Genomic DNA, 27709 nt, shown 5'->3' on the forward strand with positions numbered 1-27709 from the left:
GTTTATTCGAATCTTCCCATTGATGTTTTTAGGACTGCAACTGGTCAGTCTCATATTGGCATATATGCATACTGTGCGTGTTGCCTCGATATAGCCTTAATTCACAAGCATTATAAGCAAAGATGGATAATGGCTAGTAGTGGAATCCTGTCTGACGCACGTTTCGTCCTATTTGGAACTCGTCAGCTGGATGTACCTGCATCTCAGAGTTGATGTTCACTCTGAGACTCGAAACCAGTACCACTTCAAACGCCACCGCGTTTACCACTCAGCTACTGAGTCCTGAGATACAGGTACATCCAGCTGACGAGTCCCAAATGAGACGAAACGAGCGTACTGGATTCCACTGCTAGCCACTATCCATCTTTGCTTCACGCAAGATTGTTATCACGTTTTTTTGTAAACCCATTAAAAGCATAAAATATTGTGACCTGTATATTCTTTGTAGTTGACCACTTATTAATGATCACCAAAAGTTACTTGTTTCTGAACGCAGTCATGTAAAACGGTGATTGTGTTTGTGAGGTGGGCATAACATGTTTTTTGGGAGTAATGTTAACATCAAATGTTTTATAAGTGCACAACCTTTTCAAATCATGATCTGAATTATTTACTGTCATTATTTATAAATGACATTGCAAACGTTATTTATTCCATTTATATATACCTATATATTATATTTTATACTATTTTTTATAGATTTCGCAGTGTATCAACTAGTTTCTATAGAAAAGCTGATGGTATCTTATTAGTATATGATTGTACATCAGAATCTTCATTCATTAGTACAAGAGATTGGATAACAATCATAGAAGTAAATAATATATATATATTTTTTAAATATAACTAATAAAGTATTATTTCATTGATTAATAAGTAGTATCTAGTTTCATTACTATGGGGGAAGTGATGTTTTAACATTGATAGTTTACGTTTTCGTTTAGTAATTCTTTCAAAACTATACAGCCATTAAGGTAAAATCATTTTTTATGCGAGTGCGGGATCGTGGATGCGCACTGCTGAGGAGTCCCATAATAGGACGAAACGGCCGTCAAGCAGTGCTTCCAGGTTTTTCTATGGTTGTCTAGATTCAATTGACTCATGATTTCAACTATGAAAATCATTTTTATCATAGATTTAGACTACATTGGTAAAAATAATTTTGCATAGATTTCATGTAGGAAGCTGATTTTATCAATAAAATGAATAAATTTAGGTGCTAATTAGCTAAAGGAATTCAAGACTAGTACTTCATCCTATTCGGTACTTGTCAACTGGATGTACCTTCATTCTAGTGATGATATTTACAGAGAAATTTCATTCCACTTGTTTACCTTCAAACGATCAGCGCGTTAAAACAATGAGTTGTTGATTCTAGATAGACATTATCTTGTGCAACAGGAATGAATTTAATTTTGTGATGATTTGGATCTTTCTGTTATTAGCATATTTAAAGAACAAACTTTTGAGGAAATTATTGACTGAATTAGATATATTAACCTTTATATTATAATATCTAACAAAAAACTCGAAAGGTTATCAGACAATAATAGTAGATATTTTAATAGTTGAAATCATGAGTCAATTGAAGCTATACCACCATGGAAAACCTGGAAGCACTGCTTGACAGCCGTTTCGTTCTATTATGGGACTCCACAGACTGGGCATCCACGATCCCGACTCGCGAGATTCCAACCCAGAACATATCCATAACGCGTCAGAACGCATAACATCTAGACCACTGAGCCGGCCGGCATCCAACGGTATTAATGTCTAACTTCAACCAATCCACGAAATTGAACAACCATCCACCATTGTCTTCAGTACGTTATTATCTCACAACAGACATAATTGAACTCCATTGGTCATTGCTTCTCACTAGAACTCCACGGAATACCTCTTGGAGACTGCGAGACTGATAGGTCGTGGGTTCGAATCTCATGAGGCGGGGTCTTGGATAAGAACTGCCGAGGAGTCCCACAATAGGACGAAACCGCCATCCAGTGCTTTCAGGTTTTCCATGGTGGCTTAGCTTCAATTGACTCATGATCTCAACTATTAAAATTACTATAATATCCACCAAAACCCCTTCTGATAATAATAGTAGAAACCAAATAATTTACGTATTTATAAAAATCACAAAGATAATAATATCAAAACAAATTTGAAAGCAAAGTGAGTGGTGGAAACACGATAAAAGGAAAATGTCTGTCAGAGAAGGAAATTCAATTATAAGATCACTGATTACCACAAATAAAGGTAATTGTTGTTGGATAACATGAAAAATTGACCATAAACTTATGAACTATATTTACCCACTTACTATTCCCATTGGTTATTCATGGTCGAAGTAGGACCTAGGACAAGTGCTGATCGATTCAACTGGTCATATCTTACATCAGAATAACAGGAAGAGAGATCAATAAGATGCTGAGCAAAGAAGAGGGATTGATATCCAATGCAAAACAAAAGCTAAACATGAAAAGTAGGATTTGAAAAATTAAAAAGAAGTAAGGAATAATACTGGAATTCTAATCAGCGAGAAGACAGTGAATAAATCCAACAATTAAATTGACTAAGATACTAGTCAGAGTTTGGGAACTGCTTGTAATTTCGTTAGTTTGGTCACTACCCCTCGTCATTGCAGTTCACAAGGAAGGAAATAAATGTCTGTTTAAAAACCTAATGACTAGTTTGATTTATACGACACATGTAGTACTGGAATTGTATAATAATTTAGATATTTCAATTCTAACTATTGCAAAACACAACTATGAAATTTCCCTTATGATCACTTTAAATATTTTGAATCATTTGGTATTTATTTCATTAATTTTCTTCCATTTTAATAACGTTAGGTAAGATAGCTTGAGTCAGTGAATACTTGTGCAAAGCTAAACTATTTTTATGACTACCATCTTACTAAAATCTTGAACAATGCAATCATAAGACATGCTTTTATAATGAAATACATAAATCTGAATGTCAGTCAGTCACAACGCAGAACTTTGTACGTACGTACATCAGTTCCAGTTGCCATTCCACATTAACACAAAGATGAAGTTGTTGATTCAAATCACATAGTGATAGAAGTAGTAAGAGTATAAGCAGTAATAGGGAGAAGATTAGAAGATTTGGGAGAACACAATGAGTGGATGTACCTTCGCCATTGTAAACGATTTTGAACTATGTCATTCAAGGTCTCTAACCATCGGTTGTTATCATCTCGCGCATCCCAACCAGGTAGTCTACACCTACCAACATGACTCAGTCCACTTGTCAGTGACTTCATGGATTTGTGCGACGTTGTGTTCTGACCGCCCCTAGCTTTCTTCCAACCTACTCTTACACCATAAAACATTGCACGTCGGGGCAGTCGGTGGTTGGGCATACGTAACACGTGTCTCAGCCATCTCAACTGATGAAGTTTCACTAGATGGCTAGGTATTACTTTAAAACGTTTACCACTTATAAACGCAAATTTCTAGTCCCTTAAATATAAAAATACAATCGAATGTTAAACACATGAAAACTAGTTAACAATTAGAATCACATTAGACTACGTTTGACTTGACAAGATGACAGTTTGCTTACTTTTGCTTTACAATCGGCAATTATTATTTTTGTCTTGAGATAGTTAAAATGTCTTTGGATAAAAATTTTACCAGGAGTCATAATTTATGGTTTTACAATCATACATATTTACTTTTCATTCAATTCTTAGGAGAATGCTGGCAAACAAATACCTATCGCTATTATTGGAAATAAAAAAGATTTAAAAGAGCAGAAAGAATGGCAAGGAAATAAATGTGTTAGTTATGCAATAGGCAGTAAACTGGCTCAGGTGAGCGTTAAACTAATTAATAATCACGTATTGACTAAAGTTAAACCTTTTAATCACCAGATATCGACTCAATAGTTTAAAGGTAACTTTTTCACTATAATAACTGGTGACCGACGATTGATTCATACGCCATATGTTCCCTCAATATATTGGAGTCAATGTACACGATCGGTTTGAAATCAAGGTTTTCCAACTCCCCTAGATGGACTTACCGTGTCTACCAACCCGGTTAAAGCGCCAGACATTCGCTTTTTGTCCTCTCAACTTCATAAACAACACCTCCACTATGAGAAGGCAGTGAGTAGGACTTCCCTGTCAGAGGCTATATACGCGTGGCCATGTGACAGCATTTCAAGAGGGAGGGCGTACTCTACTCACTCTCGGCCGTACCAGGGAATTTGGGGGGAAGTTTCTTTTTCTCGAAATATCACTATAACCTTATTTTCTTGGGATCACGTCCATTGTTAATAATAATACGAATAGTTCATCAAAAATGACGAAATTATTATTCATAAGATCACAAATATGTTATGTTAAGTACCGTTTAATAAGAAGTGGAATACTATCATCTAATTTAAGTCAAGAAGCATAATATATATAATTATTAAACATTTTTAGGTGATGAACAACAGTGAAATCCTATTTGGAACTCGTCAGATAAATATTTAAAATCTCAGCGTGTTAATTTACATTATGCATATATTAACCCTAAAACTCCAAGTAGTTCACTTGATTAGATCAATCACTAAATGTATGAGAATTAATTACCCCTTGATCAAAATTCTCAACATTACATTGCCGAAAACATCATTTGAGAACTATTTATATTACATTGATTCATTCTACAAACGAATTATCGGCAGAGTTGGATAGAGGTTAGCAGTGGAATCCAGGACGCGCGTTTCGTCTTATCTGGGACTCGACGTACTTGCATCCCAGGGTTGAAATTCACTCCAAGATGCAAAGCGGACGGTATTAGGTTCGATCTCAGGAATGAACATAAACTCTGGCATTCAGATACATACAGCTGACGAGTCTCAAATGAAACGAAATGCGCGTCGTGATTTCCACTACTAGCCACCATTCAACTCTGTATATAATGCTTATGACTTAATGGAAATATAGAAGCAATCCACACAGAATACACGCATCCCAAAAGAAACTTATCGAATACAATTCTAAACATTAGGGAGAAGATTCAAACACCCAGTACAAATAACTTAAAATCCATTTTCAGTCTATCAAACTAGGTAAATATTGTAACAAATTTCATTTATAGAAAAAAAACCCAAAAAGATTATCAACTGTAAGTAGTTACTGACTAGAATGTAACAATATGAAATGAATGAACTCGATTTTTTTTTGTTTCAACTGTAATCATTGAAATCTTTCATGGCATTAGTTTATTGTGAAGGTTACTGATGGGCTCTTTAACATACTTTTACACTTTTGAAATATCCTAATTTTAAATCATAGTTATCAGAGTGTATTGATATTTCTGCTTTAAGTGAGCTGGCGCGAGACTGGTAGGTCCTGGGTTCGAGTCCCGCGAGTGCGGAATCGTGGATGCGCACTGCTGAGGAGTCCCATAATAAGACGAAACAGCCATCCAGTGCTTCCAGGTTTTCCATGGTTGTCTAGACTCAATGGACTCACGATTTCAACTATGAAAACAAACTAATAAATTTTATCTAATGAGCTACATATATACAACTTACAAGTATTACACAGGTCATAAGTTACTTCTAAAATTTTCAATTAACCACCATCAATATAAGTGACTTAACAGAGGTATACAGCAATTCAAGAATGATGCCAATTTAGACCAATCGATCAAGTTTAACTTATCGAAAACTAGGTCATAATGAAGCATCTGGATAATCTAGAACCTAGCACGTAGTAGTATATTTTTCATTCAATCGCTTTAACGAGGATAAATATTTTCATTCAATCAACCTTCAAATGACTATCTTGAAGGTTGTATAAAAGTTATGATTTGAAAATTGTAAAAAATACAGAGTGATAAATTACTGGAACTTTGGGTTTAAATTGGATCAGTCCAAACCGCCATTACTTAAGAGTGAAAATCTGTATGAGTCGTTGATAAACGCTTTCATGTAGCTAAGGTTATTGATCATGGATGATAGATAAATTAGTTTCAAAAATAAGCCTAGCGGTTGATCTAGCTACAAAGCTTATCACCATCACGTTTAAAATAGAGATTCCAAGGACACATTTTACCATTAGCGCTAACACTGATGGATTAATGATTGATGAACATGAGCAAGTACACGTCAAGTGACTCAATTAATATTTATTTGTTCATTTTTTTATTCCTAGTTAGTTGATTTCTTTGTTAACTAAAACCACTTTCCGTGCCAACTGACAAGTGAAGGGAAGTCTTTGGAATACTAGGCCTAATTTCTATGATTGTTTCGACATCAACTACTTTTGTTTCATGAGTTGTAGTTTGTAATCAAGTTACAAAGATTTATTGTAGTATTCTTGACAATTTAATGGCGATTATGTATCATCCATTCTTTTTGAACAATAATTCTAGGAGATTGGAGCACTTTTCTTCGAAACAAGTGCATTGACTGGTGAAAATGTAAATGAATGCTTAGAAGCACTAGCAAGGTAAGGAAATATATTTTTAAAAGTTGAATAGCATATGAACAAGGAACGTAGCAGAATAGGGTAAATTCATTTATTTCGTAGATTCTTATCAACTGTTTACAACCTGAAAGCAATAATAATAATTGTTATCTATGACCAATGTACGTACTTGATGTCATATTCAGTCGCGGAGATAAGAGAGTTATTAGGTGTAGGAGAGATTTGAAAGTGACCAACTTGGTCTCGTGTGCAGTTACGGGTATGAGGGCTAATATCACTTCCCGGCTGCCCACACCGTGGAAGGGTATTTCTTTAGGGACCAGAAAAAGAAGTTGGATTAGTGTTGATCTTAACGACTTGAGAGTGTGACCGCAGTGCCCAAGGGACAACTGCTTGAGGTCGGTCAGATACGAACTTTTTTGTGGGTAGTTTTTGTGTTAGCTCCGTTCTTCAAAGGACCTTACCGCCGGAGACGGAAATCTGTAGGATAAGGCGAGGTGTGTATTTTTAGGGTCGACCTTTTATAACTCCACCCCTCCTTGTGGGAAGGCAGCATCACTGTTATGCTGATTGTCTGAAGGAAACACCTTACTGCCGTTACACCTCTGTATAGTCAGCAGTACGACTTCGCCTTCGAACCTTAGTTTGCTGCTTTTAGTCTTACCACTCTTCAACTGACCTGTCTGGCATGGTAGGACCTTGAGAAACGATTGTCCCAGCCAGAATAGCTCGTTTGGTTCATCACGATAGGCAAGCCCGACCACCATGTCAAGGTAGCAGCAACGGTCGGGTGATGTCATATTGTTGAAGATTGGTAAAATAACGTCAGTAAGTACGGAAGAACTGTAAAACGATGAAGTGGAAGAACATTTATATGTTACCAAATGTGAAAATTCTATAAGAAAAATTTTAAAACCTTATGTATTCAAAAAGAAACAATTGTAAATCTTGCGTTATCTTGGCTACTTTTATTTTCTCATTATTCAGTCAGTCAGTTACAACGTAGAACTTCGTACGTACGTACATCAGTTCGAGTTGACATATCACATTAACACAGATCCACTTGTCGATTCAAATCACATAGTGATAGATGTAGTGAGAGTATAATAAGTAATCCGAAAGATTAGGGTTTGAAGATGTTATCCAAGGAGTATAATCCAGTGAAATAAATTCGGAAAGAGAAAAAAGAAAGGGACATGAAGAATTCAGAAGATTAGAATTTGAGAGAACAGAAAGAGTGGATGCACCTTCACCATTGCAAACGATTTTGAGGCATGTCATTCAAGGTCTCTAACAATCGATAGCTATCTTCTCGCAAATCCCAACCATGTAGTCTACACCTACCAATATGGCTCAGTCCACTTGTCAGCGACTTCATGGATTTGTGCCACTTTTTGGTCTGACCGCCCCTAGCTTTCTTCCAACCTATTCCTACACCATAAATTATTGCACATTGGGGCAGTCGGTGGTTGGGCATACGTAACACGTGTCCCAGCCATCTCAACTGATGAAGTTTCACTACTTCATCAATCCATTTGCCATCCTTACCTAGTACCCGTATCCTAACGACTGCACTATTCATTTACTCAGTAACTTAAATCATAGTCACAACAACAAATTTCATTTTCAATCTTGAAGTTTCCTGAGCTTTACTCATCTTACTGTTAACTTGTCAAATTTTATGATTATTAAGTAACCTCGACATCAATATTCATCCTTCGGAAATCTGTCTCCATGTATTACTAAAATTTCTCCTCAAGGATTTCTACAGTTAGTAACATAAATATTTGTTCACTTCACCGTTCTATAGTTCATCCATACTTATTGTCGTCAATCTAATAATGTGATACCTAGTATGTACATCGGTTATAATAAATAATTATTACTATTCATTTAGTATTGTTTGTTTGAATCTTCCTATCGATGTGTTAGGACTGCAACTGGTCAGTCTCTAATGTGCATATGTGCATACCCCATCTCACAAGCAAGTGGTTATCAGGACTCAGTGGCCGAGTGGATAACGCGATGGCGTTTGAAGCGAAAGTTACTGAGTTCGTGTCCCAGAGTGAACATTAACTCTGAGATGCAGGTACATCCAGCTGACGAGTCCGAAACGCGCGTCCTGGATTCCACTGCTAGCCACTATCTATCTTTGCTTACCATGCTTGTGAATTATTACTATTGTTTTCAGGTTGTAAATAGCTGACAAGAATCCACAAAATAAATGAATTTACTTCATTCTACCACGTTCGTTGTTCTTGTCTTAGTCAAGTTTATTAATCAGAAAAATTATGTGCATTGAAAATTATGATGATTCCGTACATTAATCAATGAAATGTCTAGTTTTAGTTGTCATTTCTTATTGACAAGGAGTTTCCAGTTATTGTAACCGTTACTTCAATTAATGGTATACCGTTCTTTTCAAATCACTTGGCTAAAGTGAGACAGTTCCAACTATTAGACTTATTGAGTGACATTTTCTGCGATACATCGTTGACGCACATAAGGCTAAATAATTAATAGTCACGCAAGTGAATGCACATTCCCGAATCATGTCTTATTTGACCACTGGAAATCCAAGGTATTTTGCTAGGTGGAATTCATTAAAATAAACAGACGATCTAGTTGATACCTTAATGAACATAGATCACTGATGCATTTGGCAATTTATATGATCAAGTCTACAAGAGGCGATTAAAATGACCACAGATGAAGACCGTTCCTCATCCGAAGACTGTTTTCGAATTCCTCCAACTGTAGGGTTTAGATGATTATATCGATCAATTTTATTCTCCTTCTGCATAGTAGATGAGACTAACTTTTTAAAAACACACCGATGATAGAATTAACAAACATTATGACCGAACTCAGTTTTGAATGGTAAAGTGAAACCATCCACAGAATCCTCTGTAAAAATGTGATTTATTTGTTTAGTGCATTAAAGATTTACGATATATTCCAGTTCAAATCCTTTCATATGTTAGTTGCATATTCCGAACGCACTATTGATACATATATTTAGTCTAGAAATTTACCTTAAATAGGCACCTTTTACAGTTTCTGACAATAGCTGAGTGGATATTGCGGAGATCGATTCAACCGGTATGTTTATTCGCCACTAATTAGTCAAGCTTTCGCTGAGACATATAGAGAACCTGGTAGGGTTGTGAGTGCGCACCGCTAACGATTTCTATACTAGGACGAAACATCTGTCCGGTATTCTCCAGTCTTCAGTGAAATATCAATTGGTTTTTGAAATTATCGTTCGACAATATGTAGCTCGAAGTACAAGAATGAATTGTCATTTAGGATTACTGTATTAAGTGTAGAAACCAGCTGAAAAAGATTTACATTTAAACAGAGAATACAATCAAGCATAATATACGTTATGAATAGACTAATCTCACAATAACCTGGTAGTTTGCCTTAAAGTAACTAAAACTATAAAACTGTTTTTTTTGGTAATTTACTTAGTATTGTTTGTTTGGATCTTCCCATTGATGTTTTTAGGACTGCGACTGATCAGTCTCTAATTGGCATATGTGCATACTGTGCGTATTGCTTCGATATAGCCTAAATCCACAAGCACGGTAAGCAAAGATGGATAGTGGCTAGCAGTGGAATCCAGTTTGACGCACGTTTCGTCCTATTGGGACTACACAGCTGGATGTACCTGCATCTTGATGTTCGCTGACCAGTTGCAGTCCTAAAAGCATCAATGGGAAGATCCAAACAAACAATACTAAGTAAATTTCAACTTCACCCCATTGCACAAGCAAGTGACTATCAGGACTCAGTGGCCGAGTGGATAACGCGATGGCGTTTGGAGCGAAAGTTACTGGGTTCGAGTCCCAGAGTGAACATTAACTCTGAGATGCAGGTACATCCAGCTGACGAGTCCGAAACGCGCGTCCTGGATTCCACTGCTAGCCACTATCCATCTTTGCTTACCATGTTTTTTTGTGTAAAATGTGTTTAGCTGAGCAGTTTTTACAAAATATTTACTTTTACATTGATGTATACTTCCTTACAGATTACTATGTGCTCAAGAAGATTATAATTTACGATGTCCACAACTGAAATTATCATCAAATGATACTCCACGACAAACGAATCCCAAATGTTGTGTACGATGAAAAATATAGATGGAACTAACCATTCCAAAAATAGTTTAGATGGATATCACTTATTTAAAAGCCAATCAACATTTTTATACTTCAAAGAATTTGAGAAAAAAACACATATCAAGTCATGCTGAAATGTTACGACGGATAATTTTCCGTTAAATTTCTAATAAAATATTGGGAAGTCAGTCATGTGTTTTCCATAACAGTGGAGGAGCTGATGCAGTGTTGGAGATCTACAATTGTGATTACTAAAGAAATCTTTAAGCCTGCGTATTAACGAGGAGAGTATGATACTAATATAGATTCATTCTATGTAGATATTACTGACTCACTAACCAAACATGAACATTAGCTTCTGGGGGAACGGCAAAATAAAATTGAAAACGGATAGAAATATTTACTGATGGATGACGATTAGAATATCGTATTAAAGAGTGAATACAAATGACAAGTATACTCGGTTTACTGGCTTGATTATCTAAGTATATTACTTCACTCCGAAACCTACCAACTTCAACTACAATTAGGGTACCACACAGAAGATATATATACCACTAAATGAATACTCGAAACTCGTAGCATGTCACTATCACCAGGATGAAGAGTGCTTAGATCCGTTTCCAAATTACAAATGACCAGTAACTGAAGGGTACGTAGAGTTAAAGAACGTACAACAGACACTAGATAAATCAGCTGATACAGATTTACTTTGAGATGATGAAAGTGTTATCTCTAAGAGCATGTCAACGACAAAGTTAAACGAGAATGGGGAGAGTGGACAGCCCTGACGAACACCACTTGAGGTAACCAATTCCGATGACAGTTCGCCATAGGCTCTAACTTGACCAGTTGTGTTCGAGTAGAGAGCCTTAATGAGGTACTCCGTTCAGCGACAAACACTGCCATAGAACCCCACGATCAACGGAGTCAAATGCCGCCTTAAGGTCAAGAAATACTACGATAGTGGGACGTCTGAATGTATGTCTATGTTCTAGGACCTGACGTAGAATGAATATCTGGTCTATGCAACCACGTCCAGGTCGAAAACCAGCCTGGTTTTCTCTAGTCTGCTCTTCACGAGCTTTGGTTAGGTGACCTAGTATTATTGAAGCTAATATTTTAGACACTATATTAGTCAAACTGATCCCTCTGTGATTGTCACAAGAGGACTTTTGTCCCTTCTTATAGACTGGCACAATCAGTGATTGGGACCAGTCAGATGGAATTACGTCCAGTTCCCAGATTCTACCTAAGACCTCAGTCAATCTCGCTGCTAGTACTGGACCACCATCCTTAAAAATCTCAGGAGTAAACCTGTCAGGGCCTGCTGCTCTCAGTGAACATTGAACAAGTAACAACTTACAGAACCCCCAAATAGGTGGATACTAAAAATAACTGGCAAACAAAAAGGTATATATATATATATATATGTATATATAACCAACAAATTTACAAATATATCTTCTCCATAACCATAAATACATTTTCAACAAGAGCTCTTCCAAGGTGTCTAATATTTATTATTGAAAATTAATAGTTGTCAAATCAAATTTCCCATTAGTAACATTTCGACAGACAGTCTCAATAGTTACGAATTGAAAGAGCTCACTAAATAATACTTAAAGTAAAACAATTGGGGTAAAAACAGGGAACAAATTAAATATTACACAAAAAGTGACTGATTGTGGAAAGTAAGAAGAAAATTAGATAATGATATAATATAAAGATGGTAAATTAAGATTTGGAAATAGATACAGAAACAGGTTGAGGAGTTGGACATATACGATAAGCTTGATTAATTGGTAAACGACGATATAATGAAATACAATTCAACATCCATTCAATACTTATAACAGGTACACCATATATTCGATAGAGTTCTGAAATATGAACAAGGATAAATGTATTGATCAGTAAAATGTGACTTACATAAAAACGTCCTGACTAAATATTTAAAAGTAATCGATGAAATTAGTTTACACTATTGGTAATAGGGTTGTGGAGATTGTTTAATTTTGTTTATATCACGGATAGAAATAAGTTAAACAACCGTTGCCCCCAAATGCCCTAGTACGGTCGAGAGTGGGGAGAGTCCGCTCTCCCTCTTCAAATGCTCTCACATTTGCCACGCGTATACAGCCTCTACCAGGGAAGTCCTACTCACTGCCTTCTCGTACCACCGGTGTTGTTTACGAAATTGAGAGGACGAAAAGCGAATGTCCGGCGCTTTAGCCACGTTGGTGGACACGGAAAGTTCACCTAGGGGAGTTGGAATGAGCTCATAACGCTCATATTACTCAGTATGTCCAAGAATCAATATTTATAAGTTCGTTGGTATTAATGATAACAGTCAATTACTTTTGGTGGAGAAAGTAGGATTGTATTCATCTGTTCTATCTGAAATTAATGGCCAAAACTTTTCTTTCATGGATTTCTTGAACAAAAATGTTCACCAACAACCTTACAGTAATCTGATCAACACAGGTAGCTTCAATCAAAAGTACCTTTTCAAGAATCGCATACATAAATTTTTACAATTAAGCACCAGTATCGGATTTTAACAGATCCAGACTTAATTTTATTAGATACTATACATACCTCATCCACGGTAAAAGGATATGGAAAACAAAGTTTTTCGAAGATCACGAGTAAAGCATGAAATGTTCAGCGTATGCTCGCTGGTTCAACCTTTGAGAAAGTAACCATAACGGTAATAAAGTGTTTGATGGGATAACTCTAGTTAGACAAAGCAGTAAATTGACCATAATTCCGTTGTTAAAAGAAGAAATACTACTAAGTCTCAATATTGTCTCTACAGCTAATTATTGATACATGAAGGATTCATAAGTGCACAGTTATGGCAAAATACTTGCTATAGTTTCACAATGTGAAAAATTCCTTTCCAAACACTTGCTAATAGTCAGACTGATACTCCTAAAAACGTACCTTGACACTCTTGAAGATTGAATTCAGAAGAATCTTTGTCTGTAAGAATTACAGCACGTGGTTTCCGAACATCTGTCCCTTTACTTCCCATAGATTCAGTTAATTTATTGGTTGCATCCATTAATTCCGAAGGTTTTTCGAAAACTCGTGTAGCACCTCCATCTAATGCCAACTGACAAAAATCAGCCACTTGTAGAGCTCCCAAATTACGATATGCACATAGCCATAGTTCAGAAAATGGACGGCGATCACTGGATTCAGCTTCAGTCAATCGGTTGGAGGAATTTCGGAAAGGTAACCTATCAAGAGATTGAGGAATGGCTGGGACACCAAGTCTACCACGTCTAGGACCCTCATGACAATCGCCACAAACTGTATCTCCTTCAATCTCATATGGCGACTAATATTCATTAAACAGAAAATATAAACGTTAAAAAATAAGCAATTTAAATAATAAAAGTAATTAGAAGATCTAGAATTGCTAACAGCACTTAAGACCACTGTATTCATAACCGATTTCCCTCTTCAATTTCTTTTATTCCTCCTACTTCAACTATCAACTCTAAACTTCCTTCTCCAGTGCTACCATGGCCAATGATTCTAGTACGCGAAATGCTGTCCAAGATCTACTGAAACCTCGCTCCAAACTACACATTGAAGCCTTCAACGTACGCACCCTATGTCAAACCGACCAGCACGTTTCCTTGGCTAAGACCCTAGAATCTCGAACCATTGATGTATACTGTTTCTCCGAAACGCGCATACAGGATCCTAGTGTGGTCATTCACTTAACCTCACCTCGCCAAAATGGACGGCCGACGAGATACACCATCCGTGTATCTGGCAATCCGATGGCTAGTTCTCGTTTACTGGCGGGTGTAGGCATAGCACTAAGTACGAGGGCAGAACAAGGACTTTTAGAATGGATCCCTGTTATTAGGCACCTATGTGATGTTTGGTTAAACGGATCCGTAACAACTCGGAAGGATAGAGACACACGTCGTTGCCTTTCGCCGTTTCTGCCTATGCTCCCGCTACTGCAGCCTGGATCAAGTGAAAGATATTTATTTATTTATTAATCACATACATATTGGTACAAAGGGCACCGGATACATATGCGCCACACAAAATAATGAGAATAGGAGGAGAAAGGGGGAAGATGCGTATATGTAAAAGAAGGAAAAAAAAGGAGAAGAGTAAAGATAAGCTAAACACTCAGACATGGTACTCGTAGCAGGTGACTTTAATAACCAGGTAGGTAGCTTCAACCAAATAGAAAGACATTTAGGTGGGCATTTTAGTATTTCGGCTCAGCAAACAGATAATAGTGGTCGTCTGCTGCAACTGTCCTCAGACAATAATTTGTTTTTAGTAAGCACTAATTTTTAGCATAAGGAAAGACGTCATCTAACATGGCGACCCCTTGCACAAAATCAACGATGGACTCAAATAGACCATATTGCCAATAGTCATCGTTGCAAGGGCTCGATGGAAGAATGCCGCTCGTTTTACAGTACATATTTAGACTCTGGTTATGCTCTAATACGAGCACGCATTTGCTTGGGCCTCACTGGATGCAGAAAAGCCACATTAGGAAGACTCATCGGAGTTGAACTCAGCGATGGGAAAGCCAAAGGTAAATTCCAAGAACAACTGAAGTCACACTTAAGCAATTTCGAAAACGAAAACGGTTAAGTATGAAGTATACCATATTTAAGAGATAGTTATATACGACTACTGCTATATGAAAAATCCACTCATACAAATTCAGTTTATCATAGAGATTATGCGTAAGTTTTCACAAATATCGAATTTAACAACACACAGTCCATCAGTATTATCTGTCTACTGAACTTGCAAAACAGAGAAGCAGACCATCTACTCTAAAAATAAACGAATTTTACCTGATTTATTCAATAAACTAATGAGGTGATATTCCTTACGAACTGAACACTGTGATGAATACCAAATAGAAATTCAACCAATCGCCACAAAACCTCCACATTATTAAAAGTTGCTTGAAACTATGTAGAAATGACTCGGTGAGGCGAAAAATTAATAGGGACTTTCAAAAACCATAAGATTAGAGTACAACCAAAATTACCTCATCCAGAAGTCTCTTGGATGCCACGCATTCACGAACCCAATCAGTATTTACAATCCATGCTCGATTAAGAATACCCATAAAATACTTTAAGGTTCGTTTGACTACACGAGGACGACCTATATCACAAATTTCATAAAACAAAAAAAAACCATTTGGTAGTATAAAAACTAATTCATAAACGGATTATTTTTCAATCAACTCATTTTCAAACTATACAGTAGCATATATATATATATATAACTCCGCCTGTAACCCTTCCAGGAGCTACCGTCGGTCCCAAGACCAGATTAAAGAGGAGCGTTGGGCATGGGGTTAGCGAACCCATCCCGTAGAAAACTAACTCGCTAAAAAAAAAGCTAACCAACAAAAATTATTTAAACCATTTAAACTCTGCCCTGGGAGTCAGGTCTTCATTTAGAAGAGTTCCTTCGAAAGCCACGAGGCTGATGCCCCTTCTTACAACCAGAACAACCATTTATCTAGGTACATGGAATGCTCGTACAATGTGCGAGTCCGGGAGGGTCATCCAAATTGCCGCAGAAATGAAAAGATACGACCTGGAGGTGCTTGGGATCAGTGAAACACATTGGACAACAACGACTAGCTTCAGGGGAGCTTCTGTTATATCTCGAGCACAAACAAGCACAAAATGCACTTATAGGATGGGAATCTCATGGACCAAGGATCATCAAAGCCTTCTTCAAAACAAAGAGGGTATTACAATGAACGTCATCCAATGCTATGCACCTACCAACGATTAAAATGATGTTGAAGATCAGTTCTACTATAGGCTGCAGTCAATCGTCGAGGAATGCCCAAAAAAAAGACCTGACCATTCTGATGAGAGATTTAAATGACAAGGTTGGAATGGACAACACTGGATGTGAAGACATCATGGAACGACATGGACTGACTAGGAGAAAAGAATGAGAACAGTGAGATATTTGCAAACCTATGTGCCTTCAATAAACTGGTCATAGATGGCACTATATAACCATATGAACACATTCACAAAATCACATGGACTTCACCGGATCACACTACGCAGAACCAAATTGACCATATCTGCATCAACAAAAAGAATGATGGAGGATGTGAGAAGCAGGAGGGGAGCTGATATAGCATCAGATCATCACTTGATGATCACCAAGATGAAACTGAAACTCAAAAAGCGCTGGACAACGGGGCAGACAACATCACAAAAGTTTAATACGGCTTTTCTTCGGGATACTGACAAACTCAACAAATTCAACATAGCCCTCAGCAACAGGTTACAGGCCTTTCATGATATACTCAATGGAAAGGGAGCTACTATGGAGAGCAACTGGAAAGGTATCAAGGAGGCAATCGTTTCAACATGTCAGGAGGTTCTGGGCCACAAGAAGCACCATCACAAGGAAGGGATCACTGTTGGTACACTGGATAAGATTGAAGAAAGGAGGAACAAGAAGGCAGCAATCAATACCAGCCGAACAAGAGCAGAGAAAGCCAGGGAGCAAGCCGAATAATACACAGAAGTAAACAAGCAAGTGAAGAGGAGCATCAGAACCGACAAACGTAAATTTGTGGGAGATTTGGCAATGACAGAGGAAAAGGCTGCACGAGAAGGAAATACGAGACGACTGTATGATACAACAAAGAAACTTGCTGGAAATTACCGTAAGCCAGAACGACCAGTGAAAAGCAAGAAAGGCAAAGTAATCACCAACATTGAAGAACAACGAAACAGGTGGGTAGAACACTTTAAAGAACTCTTGAATCGACCAGCTCCACTGAATCCACCCAACATCGAAGCAGAACCCACGGACCTCCCAATCGATGTTGGCTCACCAACAATTGAAGAGATCAGCATGACTATTAGACAAACCAAGAGCGGAAAAGAAACAGGACCAGACAACATCCCGGCAGAGGCACTGAAAGCAGATGTATCAGCAACTGCAAAGATAATCCACACTCTTCAGTAAGATTTGGGATGAAGAACAAGTACCAACAGACTGGAAAGAAGGACTTCTGATCAAGATATCAAAGAAAGGCGATCTCAGCAAGTGTGATAACTACAGGGGCATCACTCTTCTCTCAATACCAGGAAGTCTTCAACAGGGTGTTCTTAAACAGAATGAAGGACTCCATAGACGCACAACTTCGAGATCAACAGGCTGGATTCCGTAAGGATCGATCGTGTACAGACCAAATCGCAACTCTACGGACCACTATGGAACAATCAATTGAATGGAATTCATCACTTTACATCAACTTCATTGACTACGAGAAAGCATTTAATAGTGTGGACAGGACAACACTATGGAGGCTTCTTCGACACTACGGCGTACCTGAGAAGATAGCCAATATCATACGGAATTCCTGGTGGATTAAACTGCCAAATCGTCCATGGAGGACAGCTCACTAACTCATTCGAGGTAAAGACCGGTGTCAGGCAAGGTTGCTTACTCTCACCCTTTCTTTTTCTCCTGGTGATCGACTGGATTATGATAACGTCAATATCCGGAGGGAAGCACTGGATACAATGGACGATCTATACTTCGCAGATGACCTGGCTCTTCTATCACACACGCAACAACAAATGCAGAAGACGACCAGTGTAGCAGCAGTAGGTCTCAATATAAACAAAGGGAAAAGCAAGACAACATGCGTCAATCGAATTACACTTGACGAGGAAGCCTTGGAGGATGTAAAAACCTTTACATATCTGGGCAGCATCGTCGATGAGCACGGTGGATCTGATGCAGATACGAAGACGCGAGTCGGCAAAGCAAGAGCAGCATATTTACAACTGAAGAACATCTGCAACTCAAAACAATTGTCAACCAACACCAACATCAGAATTTTCAATACAAATGTCAAGACAGTACTACTGTATGGGGTGGAAACCTGATGAACTACAAAAGCCATCATCCAGAAGATACAAGTGTTTATTAACAGTTATCTACGCAAGATACTTGGGATCCGTTGGCCAGACACTATCAGCAACATTCTACTGTGGGAGACAACAAACCAGATTCCGGCGGAGGAAGAAATCAAGAAGCGCTGGAAGTGGATTGGGCACACTGAGGAAATCACCCAACTGCGTCACAAGGCAAGCCCTCACATGGAATACTCAGGGCCAAAGGAGAAGAGGAAGACCAAAGAACATATTATGCTGAGAAATGGAGACAGACATTAGAATAATAAACAAACATTGGATAGAACTAGAAAAGAAGGCCCAGGACAGAGTGGGTTGGAGAATGCTGGTCAGCGGCCTATGTTTCATTGGGGTTAACAAGCGTAAGTAAGTAAGTAATAATAAGTAATAATAAAACCAACATACACATTACAAACAATATTTATGCACACAATGCATGTCACAAGGGTATAATAGAAATGGTACTGAAAAGTAGAAGTAATTAAAAGTCAGGAAATAGACAAGTCCTTTTTCAGTAAAATAAATTGAACACTCCGCAAACTAGTAATCGCTGAAATCTTATCGTGAAAAAATCTGGCAAAGTAATCTGAATGAAAAGTGGAGAAAATTGTCATTCGAACTCACTACCTTCCAATTAAAGTGTCAACAGTATCTAGATAGAGTTAAGTAATTTTAACAACACATATGTAAGCGGATTGTCAATCGGGTGGTACTAACACGAAACGCTGGAATTTGTAGAACTGTTTTTCTTAACATTTTGTAAACAAAAAAACTAAAAATAATCCGTTTGCTTAATTTAACACAAAAACGAAATTCATTACTGTGGTGCTTGTCAGAGAAAAATAGCATGATTTGTTAAGTAACATTCCAGACAGAATATATTCAATATGCGTAAAACTTGAAGATCAAGCTTAAATTATTCCAATACTTTCTATTCTTTCATGCTTTAATATTGAGTTATTTAACGTATCAAGGAAGGTTGCCAAATTTTCTATATCCCAATTATTTGGTAATGATTCAATATGGACATACTTGGTTATCAATTTGGCTAGCTAAATAAGTTTTGAGAATGTGATTAAATACCGTGGTAACACAATTATATATGACTGTAGGTAGGGAAAAGGTTTTTCACTTTTATCTCAACAGCGTTGACCATTCTAGACCATTCTATACTTTGATAACATCAATATCAAAAATGTCCTTTGAAAAAAAATTAAACATATTGCATTAGAAATAGCACTAGAAGTATTTTGTCAGGTAATATTACTTACCTGCTTCTTCTTTAATCACTACATGAGTTGTCTTTTGAGGAATAAAACGACTATGTTCCGAAACACTGAATTGTAAGCAGAATTTACGTAGTAAAGCCTAAATATAAGAATAGTTCAGAAAAGAAGTAAAACATAGCGTAATTGAAATAACTGTACATAATGATAAGAGAAGAGTCAAGAATACTACACATTTATACACTCCTATTAGTTTTAAAATCTAGGTAGTTTTATTAATGAAACCTTTTAGTACTTATTACAATTCAGTATTTTTTTATTTTGACGAAATGTTTAATAAAACATTAAAATAATTGAAGTAGTTCAACAAAAGATTTATTCATGTAACAGATCCGAAAATCTCAACCGAGTCTAGTTCAAAAGAGAACCCCTAGCCAACTAACTGAATACATATAAATATAAATCAGAAGGATGAGTATGTGATGTATTTCTATGTATTTTTATGTGTAATCTGAAACGATTGGCCCCCGAATGCCCTGGTACGGTCGAGAGTGGGGAGAGTACGCTCTCCCTCTTCAAATGCTCTCAAATGGCCACGTGCATACAACCACTGCCAGGGAAGTCCTACTCACTGCCTTCTCGCACCACCGGTGTTGTTTACGGAATTGAGAGGACGAAAAGCGAATGTCCGGCGCTTTAGCCACGTTGGTGGACACGGAAAGTTCACCTAGGGGAGTTGGAAAACTCTGATTCCAAACTAATGGTGCACATGGGCTCCAGTATCCTGAGGGAACAAATGGTGTATGAATCAATCGTTGGTTACCGGCTACCACGGGATCGTATCTTCTCACGATGCTCCACTGCCTTGTGGATCAGATCTTTAGGTCAAAGGCTCGGGGTGTTGCCCCCTAAGAAAACCACCTGCTTCAGTTTGGGCACCTGGGCAGTATCACAGCCCTCACACAAATCGAATGAGATTTGTGTGGTGCATATGCATCTGGTGCTTCCTTGTACCAATATTTATGTATTTAAATAAAATAAAATAAAAAAATCTGAAACGGTTAGATTGGGAATGTTGAAATAGACTGACAAAGATTAGTCAAATAAAATATTAGTGGACGGTATGCTGAAATTCGGTGGTGAGTTTAGTATAGACTGTTAGAAACTAGCATTTTTGACAAATGATTTTGTCAACGTCGAGCATTTAACATAAATAATACACAAAGCTTATACACATTGAAAAAGACAATATTAGATATCCCTTCAAAGTTGCATACACAGTGCTTCAGAAAAAATAATAATGGAAGGAAGAGACAATTATTAAAAACGTACAGCATCAGAAGGTGATAAATTGGAACCCGTAACAGCAATATTTCCCTGACATTTATCAGAAGTCTTTGGGGGCCAGTTTTCATCTACGAGTGTGTTACATGAACTCCAGTTTGTTTCTGGACACTGAGTAATATTAGTCATTGGATTTTGAGTTGGTGAAATGGGATCACGGACATTTTGTGTAGATGAGGATAATGAACCTGGGATGAAGTCACAAATAGAACTATTCAGAGGACTGGTTATATTTCTCCATTCATTTTTGTTTGACTGCTCAGGCTTAAAACTTGCCACCGTAGGCTGAGAAATAATGGGTGGATTCATTACGTTGACATGATAATTTTCTGGTTCATCTTCTGTTTGAGAGGATGGAATAATATCAACCGTTTCTGAAGCACAAGTTTCCAGGACCTAAATTATGAAGATAAAACATAACAAAAGGCTTCTGACCAGTATCATGTACATTTAGATGTAAAAAAATTTATTAGAAGTTCATATTGAACTAAAATAATAAAAACGAGTTCCCCAATCCGAATACGAAATCTTCCTAAGGAATGGGACTTCTGAGGAATTCAAAAATCCTGTTTATACAACCAAGTTGATCAAGTTAAGCTAGAGGGTTTAGTGAAAATTCAAACTAAACTGTTACTTGACTATAGATCGTAGTTGGCAAACCAAAACAAAAAGGAAAAACAACAGAATAACACACAAAACGCGTAAATTGTTATTGGTCTTTATTTAACAATGAGCGTTAGAATTGTAGGAGGTGCAAGCACTTAAACACTTAATATTTCTACGTTCACTTAACCCACTAACCGAGTTACATGGGTATGAACCACACTAAATGTGAGGTCTGATGATACTGCATGACTTGCCTAAACCGAAGCAAGGGTGTAGCGACTTGGCTTCGAGATAATTGCCTAAGCCTCGTTTACCAATCACCCTGATAAACGTTAGTAAATAAATCCCAACGGTGTATAAATTCACAAGGCAACACGAAGCGCCGACTACAGTTTATTATTGAGTAGCGCAAATAACAAAGTTACAAGCAGACCAAGCGACTTTGAGCAGAAAGGCTAGTATGCGCGAACAAGCGAATGCAGAGGCGGATCCAGAGTCAAATCGAACTAAATCAGTTAACAAGATTCAAGCTCACACTATATATATATATATATATATATATATATATATATATTAAGCTACTAGTATTTGACCATAGGTGTCTTCGAAGCATTGCTCGTATATTCTAGGACCACCGAGTAAGTAATGCAGTTGTTAGGATACGGGTACTAGATAAGGATGGCAAATCGATTGATGAAGTAGTGAAACTTCATCAGTTGAGATGGCTGGGACACGTGTTACGTATGCCCAACCACCGACTGCCCTAATATGCAATGTTTTATGTTGTAGAAGTAGGTTGGAAGAAAGCTAGGGGCAGCCAGAACACAACGTCGCACCAATCCATGAAGTCACTGACAAGTGGACTGAACCATATTGGTAGGTGTAGGCTACCTGGTCGGGATCCACGAGATGATAACCGATGGTTAGAGACCTCGAATTACATGGCTCAAAATCGTTTGCAATGGCGAAGGTGCATCCACTCTTTGTGTTCTACCAAATCCTAATCTTCTGAATTCTTCATGTCCCTTTCTGTTTCCTCTTTCCAAATTTATTTCACTGGATTATACTCCTTCAATAACATCTTCAAACCCTAATCTTTCGGATTACTTATTATACTCTTACTACTTCTACCACTATGGGATTTGAATCGACAACTGGATCTCCGTGTTAATGTGGAATGGCAACTCGAACTGATGTACGTACGTACGAAGTTCTACGTTGCGACTGACTGACTGCATAAGTGCCGGTGGTGGCGTGAGTGATGAAATCGATGCACGTATAGTGAAAGCCAGAGCGGCTTATGCCAATCTGGGCCATCTTTGGCGCCTTCGTGATGTTAGTCTGGCTGTAAAAGGTCGGATCTACAACGCGTCGGTGAGAGCAGTTTTGCTCTATGCTTGTGAAACCTGGCCTCTCCGAGTTGAGGATGTTAGACGACTCTCTGTGTTCCATCATCGTTGTCTCCGAAGGATTGCTGACATCCAGTGGCGACACCATTTTAGTAATGCAGAGGTTCGGTATCGTGTGTTCGGGCGCAGAAACGACAATTCAATTGGTGTCACCATCTTGAAACACCGACTTCGGTGGCTTGGACATGTTCTACGAATGTTGTCCCAGAGAATTCAACGTCGTGCATCATTTGCCGACTCTGGGATTGGTTGGAAAAATCGGAGAGGTGGTCAGTGTATGACATGGTGTCGTGGTATGAAAGAAAGCTGCAAAGGACTGGCTTCTGTTGGTCCTTCAAGACTCCCTGGCTGGGGTCCGAGAGATGCTGCAACACAGTGGCTAGAGACGTTATCAGGTATGGCTCAGAATAGAAGCCAGTGGCTATCCTGCTGTAAATTTCTTTTACTTTCTTCATAAAAGTGACTATAACTTCCTTAACTGAAAGAGTTCTTCTGGTTGTACATTTCTGTTTCCCCCTTTATTAATCTTATTATTACACTAACACTAATCTGTGGTTATTATTGTTCCTTTCTTTATTTCTTCTTATATGCACCTTACCCCTTTTTTATCTTCCCATTCTCATTGTTCTGTGTGGAGCATGAATATCTGGTTCCCCCTTGTACCAATATTTATGTTTAAATAAATAAATAAGCCACCACTTCGTTCACTAGTTATAGCGAAGAATAACGAAGAATTATTTTTCTACAAAGTACCCATGTTCCAAAAAGTTAGAATACACGAAAAGCGTTAAAACCGTTTAAAATTTCGTACTACGTCTGTTGTATGACCCAACTATGATACAATCTGATCGTATGTATGTCATAAGTCAAACAAAATACGCGTAGATACTTGATGAAAACATTATGGATAAAAGAAACTAGCAAAATAAATAAAGTTCTTAACCTGAGATAATCTTGGGGACGACTGAATGGTCGTCGGTTCATGAGTTTGAAGCTTTTCGACGCTTACTATGATTTGTTTTACATCACTGCCAGGAAACGTTCGTATTTCATCGTGACTCTGCTGAGGAACACATTCTGTAAATGATGTTACACCAACAGGAGCATCATCCAAAGGTTCTGTACAGGCTGATTTAAGGATTTCAGCAGTTGATCTAGGACTGAGTTCGTCAGCTTGAGCCTCCAACTGCTTCTGTAAAGCTGCAACTACGGCTTCCAACTCTTCACATTCGTGGCGCAAACGCTCACGATCCTAAAATAAACAGACACACCACGATCAAGTTAGATGGAATTATTAGCAATCTTTTGGTATGTCGATTACAATAATTTATGCCAAAAGTTCGCTAAAGTTGCCAAAAGGATGTATCGTAAGTTTCTAGACAATTCAAACGAGTAGTAACAAAACTACATATAATTGAATAATTTTGCCGAAACACATCTGTGAAGTATAGTTGAAGTAGAATTACATAGGGTTTTTAAATTAACTTTTTTCAGTATCTGCTGCCATATGCGTAGTATTGCGACTCGGTGTTTCAATTACTTGTCTTTCAACTAATAGCCATAGGGTTCGAAACTCACTTAATATCACTACTTTACAAAGCTAGTAGAGTACGTAATACTAGTACAAAAGTTCACTCGTTTTCTGAAAGTTAGATAACAATTTAAAACAAAATAGTAAACGCAACTTGTTGGTGAGAGTGGTACTATAGCAACGGGTGTCAAGCATCCCCAAATCAGCCACAAACCTGGATAAAACTCTAAGTGATGAGGGAGTGGTTTGAAATAAAAACCGTTTTTATTTTTTAATCTATAATTGAACCCATGTTTCTTATATTAGTCTGTCTACCGAACGTCAACAAAATTATCAAAACAATTTCAATAAATATTTCCAGGAGCGAAACGATAAATGGCTCGAAATATACTGAGGATATTGTACAAGAAAATGACAGTACTTCGAAATAACTATTGGGTCAACTATACAAGTAGTAATAGATATCGTCAACGTGTATAACGGCAGGCTCACCAAATGCAGTCCTAAACATCAATGGGAAGACTCAAGCAAACAATACCGAGTGAATTTAAACTTCACCTCATTCCACAAGCAAGTGGCTATGAGGAATCAGTAGCTAAGTGGATAACGCAAAACGGTACTGGGTTCGAGTCTCAGAGTGAACAATTTTGAGATGCAGCTGCATCCAATTGACGAGCCCCACATAGGACGAAATGCGAGTCCTGGATTCCACTGCTAGCCATAATTCTTTGTTTATAATTTTTGTGACAATCCGCGCAGGATACACAAATGCCAATAAGAAACTTATAAATTGCGATGCTAAACATCAATAGGAAGATCCAAGCAAACAATACCAAATGAATTAATTGATCATATAGTCCTTCTGAATACTTTGGTAGAGTTATAGTCCAATCCATTTGATTGTTATTGATACAGATCCCCTTATTTATACTGGCCACTAACTAAAGATCTCGAAAAACAAACGCCAACCGAAGCACATTTGTTTAATGTAGTAATGATCAGTTAATCCAGTTTCTACACAAACAAAAATAGTGAAGTGCATGAACTAACAATTGCAGAAAATATATCATTTATCCAATCCCCCAGGATACTTTATTTCAAAAATATTTTCGAAAAATGAATAGTACGAGAAGCTTAAACTAGTTTTACGCAAAACGACAGCCAAATAATTTAAACAAGGATGAAAACATCAGTAGGTTTACAACTAAGATCACTATTATTACATTACACTGCGAAAAGGTTTAGAAATTCTTTGGTTAAGTCAACTCAGATAAATACAAGTGAACTAGTTTAGCATAAAATAGATGAAATATATATAGTAAAATAAAATGCTAGGTAGTAAATAAGGCCGAATTACAAATAGTTACTTCGACAAATTAAATAAACTCACCACGGTTGGCATAATCTCACTACTACTACTACCTTGAAAAGTGGAAAAATTAGAATGATCAGGAAACCTAGAGAAATCATTGTTTTGTACGGTTGGAGATTCACTGTTCGCTAGGTTCTTATCATGTATTTCTTCCGGTTCATCATTTTTGTTTGGTTGAGCATTACCGTAAGAACTATTTGGAGGTAGTGTAGGTGAGTTGTAAGGTTTTAGTGATGCTAAATTTGGAACATTGACACTCGATTGAATTTCACAGTGATGAAGTGCATTTTCTCTCTATAAAAATTATAAGTAATTTTAAATGGTTTAGTCTTAGAAAATATTAATGGCACTTAAGTATTTAAAAATACCAGGAATATTTGGAGAAATAAAAAGTACAGATAAAGTTGGACAAAAGGTAGCTTTTATGAATCTATGTACTACTAACAAATTATCAGATAGAGCTTATTCGGTAAAAAACAAAACACAGATCAGTCACTAAAATATATGACAGTTCACAACTAAATCTGTCTACACTGATAGCAATACTGACTACTGTATGGTTTTATTACATACGAGTACTGGTTTGAAGGCATTTGCGATAAAATATTTATAACTCGCACGTTCACCTTAACTTTATAAACCGTATTTCTAAGCGAACTGCTCCGCAATACATTCAGTCTTTGATAAGTAATTGCAGCTTGTATCTGTTACAGAAGCAAGTTAAGTGAGCTTTATTGTCCCTAAAAAGATGTTATCAGTCGACTAAGCTTACGGGATGATAAGATAGAGATCATAAGTTGAATACTCAACAAGCTCAATTACTTTACTTTTAGATTAGAAACTAGTGTGAATGGGCACTGAAGAGACATTTTACACCTAGAGAATGATAAGCACATCCCAAGCACTCTAGTACTGTTATCCAAAGTATTTAAGATGGTATTTTGCTAGTCTCTTCATCTCCACACCCAAAATCGATGAGATGCTTCATCTAAGAGACTAAACACTCATAGGGATCACAATGTGGAAGGTCCTCAGTGCAGAAATACTCTGGTAGAGAGTATCTTGAATATGAATGCCGAGAATAACCAGATATACTCTATTCTCAGGAGGCTAAAACTCAAGTCCTTCATGGTTTATTTCCATTTTAAACCCAGATTCATTCAGAATATATGCTTAAAGGTTTATAGGATGTCTTTTATAGACAAAATGTCTGTTTTACTGTCTAGAAGTAAACTAACCGAATTGGTTTGAAGGTACGATCTATGGGAATCTCTAGGAAGGGACACACTAGAATGCTTTAGATTATAATCTCGATCAGATTCTGATATATAACGGCGGTTCACTTCTACTAGGGCGTCTAGATGAACATCTGTAAAGATTGTATCTCCTGGGTCTTCAGCCTGCCAATATGAAGAAGACATGGAGCTCGAGAGAATAGAAACGGGTGGACGGAGTAGCAATTCCGAAAACTGTGGTTCTGGCGATATCATATTTGCACTATTTATATCGGTATGTAGTACTAGCGTCTCACCACAAGCGCTGCAATGTAAAGGCTGACAATAAATTTCACAAGAATCTATTGCTGAATATGATGTGTTAGAGATGTTAGATCCGTTAAGTGTCCACGAGGTTCAGGAGAGTCCAAATCACATTTATCAGCA

General features: G+C 37.4%; 2 protein-coding genes and 2 non-coding genes across 4 annotated transcripts in view; 2 read left to right on the forward strand and 2 right to left on the reverse strand.

Moving 5' to 3' along the window:
• Positions 1-10540, forward strand: part of Smp_132500 (putative rab) — a gene marked incomplete at both ends in the record, with an annotated part of 38580 nt that extends 28040 nt beyond the window's left edge. Inside the window, 4 exons of the mRNA XM_018799719.1 lie at positions 700-814; positions 3725-3844; positions 6405-6481; positions 10495-10540. Of these exons, the coding sequence (XP_018651480.1) occupies positions 700-814; positions 3725-3844; positions 6405-6481; positions 10495-10540 (358 nt within the window). The remainder of the gene's footprint in view (positions 1-699; positions 815-3724; positions 3845-6404; positions 6482-10494) is intronic.
• Positions 9959-10391, reverse strand: Smp_tRNA_00875_Gln_TTG.1.1. Its single transcript has one exon. It is a non-coding gene (tRNA).
• Smp_tRNA_00517_Gln_TTG.1.1 lies at positions 10463-10529 on the forward strand. The gene has a single exon. It is a non-coding gene (tRNA).
• Positions 10541-12321: 1781 nt separating the features above from the next.
• On the reverse strand, positions 12322-27538 carry Smp_132510 (putative breast cancer type 1 susceptibility protein brca1; the record flags this gene model as incomplete). The annotated part of the gene is made up of 8 exons (XM_018799721.1): positions 12322-12467; positions 13534-13933; positions 15638-15756; positions 19832-19928; positions 21119-21526; positions 24089-24397; positions 26067-26342; positions 27287-27538. The coding sequence occupies 8 exons, from the start codon at positions 27536-27538 to the stop codon at positions 12322-12324; spliced, it is 2007 nt and encodes a 668-aa protein (XP_018651481.1).
• Between the last annotated feature and the right edge of the window lie 171 nt (positions 27539-27709).

The sequence above is a fragment of the Schistosoma mansoni genome, chromosome 3, assembly GCF_000237925.1.
Source record: "Schistosoma mansoni strain Puerto Rico chromosome 3, complete genome".
In the NCBI taxonomy this organism is placed as follows: Eukaryota; Metazoa; Platyhelminthes; class Trematoda; order Strigeidida; family Schistosomatidae; genus Schistosoma; species Schistosoma mansoni.